Source organism: Onychostruthus taczanowskii, unplaced genomic scaffold, assembly GCF_017590055.1.
Source record: "Onychostruthus taczanowskii isolate IOZ18803 unplaced genomic scaffold, ASM1759005v1 scaffold117, whole genome shotgun sequence".
Classification (NCBI taxonomy): domain Eukaryota; kingdom Metazoa; phylum Chordata; class Aves; order Passeriformes; family Passeridae; genus Onychostruthus; species Onychostruthus taczanowskii.
In genome coordinates, this window is record NW_024498318.1 from 1,500,845 (window position 1) to 1,511,355 (window position 10,511).

General features: G+C 52.4%; 1 protein-coding gene across 2 annotated transcripts in view; it reads left to right on the top strand.

The window, feature by feature from the left end:
* Positions 1-9,836, top strand: part of LOC121348270 (GDNF family receptor alpha-4) — a 66,443-nt gene extending 56,607 nt beyond the window's left edge. For both annotated transcript variants that reach the window (XM_041427598.1, XM_041427600.1), the window contains exons 4-8: positions 886-1,231; positions 4,402-4,511; positions 6,312-6,446; positions 7,088-7,245; positions 9,311-9,836. In XM_041427598.1, the coding sequence (XP_041283532.1) occupies positions 886-1,231; positions 4,402-4,511; positions 6,312-6,446; positions 7,088-7,245; positions 9,311-9,451 (890 nt within the window). In that variant the 3' untranslated portion in view covers positions 9,452-9,836. The remainder of the gene's footprint in view (positions 1-885; positions 1,232-4,401; positions 4,512-6,311; positions 6,447-7,087; positions 7,246-9,310) is intronic.
* Positions 9,837-10,511: the final 675 nt, after the last annotated feature.

Sequence of the window (10,511 nt, forward strand, 5' to 3'; positions counted from 1 at the left end):
CCACAGCACATCTCTGCTCTCCCACCCAGACTGGGACCTTCTTTCTCCTCTTGTTTAGGAGGGTGGACATGCAGAGTGATTTTGCTGATGTAAGTGAGGGGTGACCCTGCAAAGGTTGTAGGGAGAGACCCACGTGCGCTCATGTGCAGGCAGCATCAGGTCCCAGGGGCACAAAGCTGGATAGTACCTCTGCTCCCAGCCTGTGAAGGCACTGTCCCTACTGGGGACAGGGGGATACTGGCTCAGACTGGTCTGCATGGGGCACACTGCAACCCAGACAGGTCTCACTTAGCTGGGCAGATCCTGGGGTGAGAAAACAGAGCTGCTGCCAAAGCCAGACATGACCTTTCAGAGGCCAGGAGAAACTCCGTGTCCAGGGCAGGGAGGCTGAGGTGCCAGGAATTAGTGCAGATCAGCCATGTAGCAGAGACTCAGTCTTTGGTCTTGAGCAGCTTGCAGAAACAAGAAGGTCCATTAGTGGAGGTCCCAACACTCATGGATCCACTCATGGCCATAAGTAGATGGACTTTCTAATGCCTGCTGTCTTCCAGGCCTCAGGCTGGCTAATCTGCGTTAGTAAAGTGTTACCAGATGCTCAGATCAAAGCAAAATTCATTTTATTAAAGTTACAGGCTTGGTGAAGTGAGCTCTGGGGGGGGTGAAGTCTGGTCTGTGACTGTGGCACTTCTTGGGAAAAGATTAGTGTGGAAAGGGGATTTGGTCCTACCAGGACCCGCAGAGCAAACCTGCCCTTCAGCCTGGCTGGAGCAGGTGCGGTGTCACAGGGTGGCCATGGATGGGAGCGGGGGATGAAGGCCTCAGGGGTGGTGCTGCCGGTGGGGAGGTCAGCGCAGAGCCACCTCACCGTGTCCCACCACCCCACAGGGTCTGAGAACGAGGTGACACAGGTGAACCGGTGTCTGGACGCCGCCAAGGCCTGCAACGTGGACGAGATGTGCCAGCGGCTGCGGACGGAGTACGTCTCCTTCTGCATCCGCCGCCTGGCCCGGGCCGACACCTGCAACCGCTCCAAGTGCCACAAGGCCCTGCGCAAGTTCTTCGACCGCGTGCCCCCGGAGTACACCCACGAGCTGCTCTTCTGCCCCTGCGAGGACACGGCCTGCGCCGAGCGCCGGCGCCAGACCATCGTCCCCGCCTGCTCCTACGAGTCCAAGGACAAGCCCAACTGCCTGGCGCCTCTGGATTCCTGCCGGGACAACTACGTCTGCAGGTGATGCTCACGCGCAGGGCTGGTCTCCAGGGAGAGCCTCCCTTGGGCAGGGCTTGGAGACAGCCCTGAGCCACTGCCCTCAGCTGCAGGGTGCTCCTGGGCACTGTCCCACACAGCCGTGACAGGCCGTGCCGCCACGGGCCCTTCCATCAGCCCTGTCCTTGTATCCTACAGAACGTGTTCACAGACAGAAGGGGATGTGAGATGGTCACACTGAAGCTGTTTAGACATTTTCTGTGGATTTTTGGCTTCGGTTCTAAAGAACTGTTATGGAAACAGTTCCAGGAAGGTGCAGGCTAAGCAGGAATTTGGGGGAGGGTCCTTACAGCCACTTTCACCAATCCATCTCCCTCTCTGCTCCTCTTCCCCAGCCCAGAGCATCCTCAAGGAGCACCCAAGGTATCCTGAAAGACACAGGCACTTGTGAAGGCCTTAAAACTGTGTTTGTTTGCTTGCTTGTTTAATTATAAAAATTAATCTATATACGTAAAAAATACACTCTTCTACTGTGAGGCTGTGTTGGAGAGACCTTATAGCACCTTCTAATACCTAAAAGGAGCCTACAGGAGAGCAGGAGAGAGACTTTGGACAAGAGCAAGAAGAGACAGGACAAGGGGGAATGGCTGGAAACTGGAGGATGGTAGATTTAGATGAGCTGTTGAGAAGGAATTCCTGGCTGGCAGGCTGGGCAGGCCCTGGCACAGGGTGCCCAGAGCAGCTGTGGCTGCCTCTGGATCCCTGGCAGTGCCCAAGACCAGGCTGGACAGGACTTGGTGCACCCTGGAATAGTGGAAGTTGTCCCTGCCCATGGCAGGGGGGTGGAACGAGATGATTTTTAGGTCTTTCCCATCCCAAACCATTCAGTGATTCAGTGATTCGATGATTCAGTGATTCAGTGATTCAATGATTCAATGATACTGTGATTCAGTGATTCTGTGATTCTATGTTTTGGTGATTGCTCCAGGAGTCCCAGAGTCCTGGTGTCATTCCAGATGCACTGCACAGTCTGTGGCCAGCCTGGTTTGCTCCTCTGTTTCCACCCAGCCCCAGTCACACACACACAGACCCATCCCATGTGCACACTGACAGCAGAACCCCTTCAGTGCTTCTCCTTCATCTGCACTATTTTCACCTCCCTGTTTCTCAAAAAGTCTTTGGTGTTCCGGAAGGTTAATGCACACAGAGCCCTCGGGAGCAGAGCCCAGCTGGCAGTGAGAGATGTGAGGCAATAACAGCACCACGGGCCCAGCCCAGTGCCCTGCGTGCAGCTGGGCCGTGAGCAGACACCTGGGGAAGAGCACAAGAACAAGTGTAGGACACACCTCCCTGTATTGTCTCAGTCTCTAATTGCTGTGGGGTTTGGGACTTCCTGAGCTGCACTTCCAGCAGCCATCCCCTACCAGCACAGCATCTTTTAATTACAATAAAAATATGATGTATTTTCACAAAGGAAGGTGAGCGCAGCAGCATCCTCTTGGAAGCATGAAAGTACAAACACCCTCAGCACTCTGCACCCCAGAAACATGGAGGCAGGAGAATGACTGAACTGTGCAAAAGGAGACTCTGAAAGATGCAAAGCCCCTGGGCTGGCCAGGCCCTGCTCAGATGTTGTCCCCTGGCTACCAGGGAGTCCACAATGGACGGGTAGCAGCCTCTCCCTAACATGACAAGAGGGCCCAGTGAGGAGGAAGAGGTTCAAAGGGGAGAGTGTTACTCCCCAGGAGACTGGAAACTATTTCCTGCAAGCAACACAGCTGTTAATTATCTGATCCCTTGGTCTCTGAATATATAATATAAAATATCCTCTAGAGACAGAGGGAGCAAGAGGTTGACATGTGACCAGGTCAAAGCCAGCAGTGCAGAATCCACAAGGAGAGCCAGGAATAAATCATAAAAAAATGGAGTGAAACACTCCAAGTCTCACCCTGTCTGCACAGCTCTAGCCCTTTGAACTTCCCAGCTCAGAGGGGTGGGTTCTACTAATATGGATTATATAAAATCTGCAGTCATTATCTCCCTTCTCTAAATCTCCAAACAATGCAGCAAATTTTGGGAAAGCAAGTTTTGCCTGTCCATGTTACAGGAGAAAAGGGTTGATAAGGGGCAAATGTTGGAACAAAGATGAGAAAAAAAGAAGGGTGTAAGGGAGAAGTGGACTGGAAAGTGCAAACTGGAATGCTGACACTGACCAGGAGCAAGAGCAACGTGTCTGGAAGAGAGAGGATGTCTGGGAGGAGCAACATTCTCAGTTTTTCTGAGATTGCCCAGGCAGGGTAAACATTTGAGGTTCTCAGTTCTCAGCTCAGACAGTGCAGGTTGTCACCTGAGAACCCTCCCTTCAGGTATTGTCAGTGCTGGTGATTGCTTGAGTTTCCAAAGTAGTTCAAATGCCACGTGAAATCCCTTCCTGCCTGGCCTTGGAATGAATGTTGAGATGGATCTGGGTCTCCAGCTGTTGCTGTGTCCTGCCTGAAAGCCCTGTGTTGATGCCTCAGATATCCCATGATCTCCAAACACCACCATGTGCCAAGAGCTGACTCATGCCTGAAGAGTTTGGTGGCAGATAACTGGTTGGCAGAATGATTTGCCTGCTCCACAGGCTCCAGAGAGTCCTTCTCCTGAGAATGGGTATCTGCAGCAGAGGGTGGGCAGGAGCCCTGGTAATGGATAGGACATTTCATGTCTGAACCTCTGGACATTTCCCTTGATCTGAGGTGACCTCAGCTGTATTTAGAGTCTTTAGAGACAGAAATTGGACCAGAGCAATTCTCTGTTTCATCAAATCAGACTAAAAATGAAAGCTAGGGTGTTTAGGTAAAGTTATTACCCAAAAGGTAGAAAATGGCAACACAGACTGATTTCCTTCCTGGCATCAGCTCTTCCCTCAAAAACCAACTTCACACAACAGAAAGCAAACATTTCTTCCAAGACTGGACTTACCTTGCAGATGTAAATGTAAAACATAGACTGCAGAACCTGTTCAAAACCTTCTCCTGCGTTTGTTGGGGTAGGCAGATTGTAAAAGGACATGTGTTCCAGCTGTTTGAAGAACACTACAGCAGCACTTTGCAAACATGTTCCCCTCTGTGAACACCACGGTGTGCTGTTACATCCCCTTTGCCGCAGTTACCCGAGGTGACATGTCCCGTTCTGTGCTCTGGCTCCATCAGGTCGCGCTACGCAGAGTTCCAGTTCAACTGCCAGCCGTCCCCACAGGCCGCCAGCGGCTGCCGCAGGGACAGCTACGCCGCCTGCCTGCTGGCCTACACCGGCATCATCGGTAAGGGCCGTGCCCCGGGCTGTGCCAGCCCGGCAGGGAAACCTCTGCTCCGGGAGGGAAACCTCTCCCCTGGGTGGGAAACCTGTCCTCCGGGAGGGAAACCTGTCCCCTGCGTGGGAAACCTGTCCCCTGGGTGGGAAACCTGTCCCCTGGGTGGGAAACCTCTCCTCTGGGAGGGAAACCTGTCCCCTGGGTGGGAAACCTCTCGTCCAGGTGGGAAACCTCTCCTCCGGGTGGGAAACCTCTCGTCCGGGTGGGAAACCTCTCCTCCAGGAGGGAAACCTCTCCTCCGGGTGGGAAACCTGTCCCCTGGGTGGGAAACCTCTCGTCCAGGTGGGAAACATCTCCTCCAAGTGGGAAACCTCTCCTCCACGTGGGAAACCTGTCCCCTGGGTGGGAAACCTCTCCTCTGAGTGGGAAACCTGTCCCGTGGGTGGGAAACCTCTCCTCTGGGTGGGAAATGTCTCTTCTGGGTGGGAAACCTCTCCTCTTACTCTGACTATGAGGACACTAAGGTGGAGAGCTGAGCTCTCTTGGACATCACACAGTCATGGAATGACTTAGGTTGGAAGGGACCTGTAAAGCCCATCTCATTCCAACCCTCTGCCATGGGTTTGGACACCTTTCACCAGACCAAGTTGCTCCAAGCCATATCCAACCTGGTGCTGGTCTTTCTCCCTTCAGTGACATGACTAAGCCATGGGTATGGGGTAATTTCAGGATGGTTGCAGTGGAGGGAGAAAAAACATGGGCAAGATTCAAGCTTCTCTCTCCGGTGGAAATAGACGGGCTGTCCCAGGATGCCTGCTCTGACAGGGATTCCCTGATGCCATCACCAGTGATGCCGCTGGAAATCACCATGCACTGCCATTTTTCCAACTTCAGAGGGTGTCACATTGGGGTTTCAGATGCTGCAGAGCCCAGATGGCAGCAGCTGGCACAGGCACAGACAAGAGTCCAAAGAGAAGTGCCAGTGGCCTTTGGACCAGGTCTGTCCCGATAGATGAGACAGACTGACATTTTTGGGCCAACATTTCATTCCATTTTAATCCTTCATTCTGGAGATTGAGCTTGGCTTTTTCAATGACAGGATGAAAACCTTTATACACATTCACATACAGTTTTTGAATGCTCAGCCTGGAGATTAAAAGGCTTCAAGAAGACCTTAGAGCCCTTCCCAGGGCCTAAAGAGGCTCCTAGAGAGTTGGAGAGGGACATCGAACAAGAGCCTCTAATGCCAGGATGAGGGGGAATGGTTTCCCACTGCCAGAGGGCAGGATCAGATGGGATGTTGGGAAGGAATTCCTGGATGTGAGGGTGATGAGGCCCTGGCACAGGTGCCCAGAGCAGCTGTGGCTGCCCCTGGATCCCTGGCAGTGCCCAAGGCCAGGCTGGACACTGGGCCTGGAGCACCTGAGACAGTGGGAGGTGTCCCTGCCCATAGTCAGGGGTTGGGACTGGATGGGCTTTAAGGTGCTTTCCAACCCAAACCATTCCATTATTCTCTTAATGTTACTAGGGAACCTGAATTCCCAGAAACTGCCCATTCCTTGGACTGATAGCACTTTTTAATTGACTGAAGGCTTCGGTGATGGTGATGTGAACAAAAGGGTTGTGACTGCTCCTCTTCTCTTCCCTGGGAGCAAACCAGACCCATGACACCAGCACTTGAAGGGTTTTGCTGCTGTCATGGAGGGGCTTGGCTGAGGCAGAGTAACCAGGAGAGCGGCATGAGGGGATGTCCCTGTCCCTTCCTGGAGTCCCTGCCCTGCAGTAACACTTGTCCGTCGGTCCCGGCAGGCAGCCCCATCACCCCCAACTACATCGACAACTCAACGTCCAGCATCGCTCCCTGGTGCACCTGCAACGCCAGCGGGAACCGGCAGGACGAGTGCGAGAGCTTCCTGCACCTCTTCACCAACAACATCTGTCTCCGTGAGTGGCGCTGCTGCACGCCGGGGGCTTTGCGGGTGGGGACGGGGAGATGCCGTGGTGCTCTGGGGTCTGGACGTGTCCAGCTCCCTGTGTTACCAACAGAGGAGCTCTGCAGAGCTCAGGCATCCCTTTGGGTGATGCACAGAAAGAGGCTGGGAAAGGGAGGCTTCCCCCGTCACTCTTGTGCCGAGAATGACACAGGAACAGGCGAGAGGCAGAATTATAGAAAGAGCAAAAGAAGGCTAATTGATTACTTTATTATACTATATTATTCTATATTATATTACACTATATTACATTACATCTAAACTGAATCTGCCGAGCACTCAACTCTGCACACAACTGCACTCTACATCTCGTGACTGTCAGCTGACAGTCCCGACACACACACACACCTGGCCCTGACAGGCCAAGGAAAAACACCATCACTCTGGGTAAACAATCTCCATACTGCATTCTACTTTTGCACAAATGCAGGCACAGCAAATGAGATAAGAATTGTTTTTCCTTTCTCTGAGGTTCAGAGAATGTGAATCTCAGAAATATTCTTGGGAAGTCGTGCCTTGCTTTTCTCTGTGAAGAGAAATATGGCTACATCCCCCTGCCCTGACAACTGTTTTCTCCATCTTTCCCACACCAAGAAAATGCCATTCAGGCCTTTGGCAATGGGACTCACCTGAACACAGCCGTGGCCCCGTCCATCCCCCCCACCACACAGATGTACAAGCAGGAAAGAAATGCCAACAGAGCTGTGGCGACCCTCAGAGAGAACAGCTTGGAGCACCTCCAGCCCACCAAGGTACAGAGGGCAGGCCTGGCTTGGGGAGATGATGTCTGTGCCTCCTGCAGCCTCCTCACCTCAACTCCTTCTTCTGCTTGTATCATTTCAGTCACATGCAGGCATCCAACATCCCTCCACCTCCTGATTCCCCTTCCCTTCCCTTCCCTTCCCTTCCCTTCCCTTCATTTGGAAGTACTGGGAAATCCATGGAGTTTTCACCCAGCATCACTGGCTTGGCTCCTCACTGTCCTTCAGAGCATCAGTTCAGCTTCAGACAAGCATTTCAGCTTCCCAGGACACAAGTTCCTCCCTTGTCAGATGAGGATTCTAGAGATGATAATGCAGAGGTTTAAAATTTGCTAAGCATTGGAAAATTTGAAAGGTTCTGTTCAACAGTAAATTATTACTATCAAAATAATATTAAATTGAAATAATTTTAAAACAAATAACATGTTCATTTACTGATGATGGCCATGATAGGTATTAAATATTTTATTTTTAAATAAAACAAAATGACCTTGACTTGCCAACCAGAGTAATTTTCAGATTCAATTATTTTCCTATTGAATAATTAACAGTGACCCTGATTTGCTGAACGTTCAGGTTACAGAAGCTGTCAGTTTTAACTAGACTCCAAGGACTGAGCGTGGGCTTTGCACTGGGCTGACTGATACCTTCAGAACTTCCAAGTGTGGGTTATTTTAAGGCTTATCACTGTTTCTTTTGCTGGAAGAAGACCTGATTCACCTCTCTCCATCCTGTTTTCACAGAGGGCAGGTTGGGAGGTGGAGAAAAGTGACCTCAGGTTCCCTCACTGCTCTCCAGGGCGCTGGTGGCACCGTTGCAGGGCACAGGGGCACCTTCCCCAGGCCAAGAGCTTGGCACCTAGCAGATCTGGAGGCTTTCCCTCCAGCTGGTGCTCCCCAGATCTTAGAGAAATCCAAGAAGTGGCCCCAGGTCAAGACCTAGCACTGAGCCCTTCATCCTGGAAGTGAAGGAGAAGCTGTGAACTGTTGGTGACCAGGGCAGTATTCCCAACAGCAAGTAGGAAGCTGGAAAAAGCAGCTGCAGTAGAGGATGGCCCAGACACATCTCCAACCTCCTCGTGGCAGCAGCACATCCCTCCTCTGAGGTGTGAGTGCTGCTGGAGCATGGTCCCTGCTGCAAACTAGAGATTTGGGTCTTGACTTTGGACTCAACTTCAAATCCAGATCCTGTTCAACGTTTAATGAGGTTGGCACCTCTGGACCTGAGGGGGAAAGCCGGTGAAATGTCTCCCAGCACCATGGAGGCATATTCCACATCCACCTTTAAGGTCACCAGGTCAAGCCACCGGCCAGCAGTGGCTCCGTAAGATACGTGGGTGGCCACTGACCTGAGAGGGCATCCAGGCACCCACCTCCTACAGACACCTCCAGCCAGTGTCCAAACAAGTGCTGTGCCCACAAATGACTCTGCTGCTGTGACACCACCTTCACCAACAGCTGAAGAGCTGTGCTGACCTCCAGGCCAGAGTTTGGGTGCTGAAATCAGCCCTGACCCCTCTGCACATGCACACACTTGGGGCTGCACAGCCCCCGAGCCCCAAATCCTCTGAGGCACCAAGGAGGGACTCCAGTTTGGTTAGAGAGATGGAGCCCCTCTCCTGTGAGGAAAAATAGAGAATTGGAATTGTTCAGCCTGGAGAAGAGAAGCTTCAGGGTGACCTAATTGTCGCCTTCCAGTGCCTGAAGGGGCTCCAGGAGAGCTGGAGAGGGACTAGGGACAAGGGCTGGAATGCTAGGACAAGGGGAATGGCTTCCACTGCCAGAGGGCAGGGTTAGATGGGATACTGGGACTAAATTCTTGGCTGTGAGGGTGGGGGGGTCCTAGCACAGGGTGCCCAGAGAAGCTGTGGCTGCCCTGGGAAGCTGTTCCAGGCCAGGTTGGACAGGGCTTGGGGCAGCCTGGGATATGGAAGGTGTCCCTGCCCATGGCAGGGGTTAGAATTGGATGGTCTTTAAGGTCCCTTCCAACCCAAACCATTTCATGACTCCATGATCAGCCACAGCTCTCACTCCACGCTGTCTCCTTTCTCTTCCAGGTGGCTGGAGAGGAGAGGCTCCTGCAGGGCTCCACTCGTTTGTCCTCAGGGACCTGCAGCCCAGCAACCCCTCCCTGCTGGGCAGCCTCTCTGCTGCAGATGTGGCTTCTCCTCGCCCCTGCTGTGCTGAGCCTCCCGTGATGTGAGGAGGGCTGGCACACGCCAGGAGAGACTCAATTTGTGTTGGTTTCTTTACTGAACAACCAGACCAGTAACTTTTTCAGGAGGAGAGCAGGGAGAAGGGAGGGGAAGGGAAGGGAAGGTGAGTGTTTGGGCATCCCTTCCTCCTCCTCATCTGTCTGCCAGTTTATTTGATTTTATATGATCAGCATTGTTGACAACCAGCTCATTCTTGGTCCTGGCCACCTTTCCACACCACAGCTTGGTTGTTGTTTCTCCAGCTCTCTATGGATAGGGCTGAAGCCATGGACAATTCCCTTGGAAAAGATGAAGGAGAGAGTTGATCCAAGAAATGAGAGCTGCAAAGGAAATGCTTTTTCCTGTCCAGCCAAGAGGGGAAAGACTTTTGATGGATGGATGACTGGATGACCTGCCAGGAGGTTTCCTGAAGCCCACATTGAGGGGTCTTGACAGGACACGTGGGGTTCAGACTGTCTGCACGGTTGCTCAGGACCTGAAGGACAATGCACCTGAAGAAACCAGAAAACTGGTGGGAAGGTGGTTGGTTTTGTTCACTGGAGAGGAACCTGAAGCACCTCGGGGGAGGACCAAATAACCACACTCTGAACTGGCTGGCAAGGATTATCCACCCTCTCAAACCCATGGCCAGAGTGCAACCAGCATCCGCATCCCAGCTGTCACCTCCCCTCGGGCCCTCCTCCTTAGGGAAACCTGTGTCCTGTATTGATGGTATTCAGGAAGAAACACGTGTGTTGCATTTTGTTTACAGCTGAGTTTTTTGTGTCCCAACCCAAACATCTCTATCCACTGGTCCTGTTCAGTGTTTTGGGGCATTTTTTGTCACATCCAAACAACCAGAGACCAATATTGTCCCACTCCAGGCTACCCTTTCTCCATCAGGGGCCAATGTGAGCCCATGGGCAGGGTTTGACGTGAGCCCAACACATCCCTCTCTCACCTGCTACCTGTTCACCCTCTAGTCTCACAGGCACTGGGTCTCCAGGCAATGGATTTTGTTGGTTTTCCTGGGAAGAGATGATAGGATAGGAGAAGTTTGCTA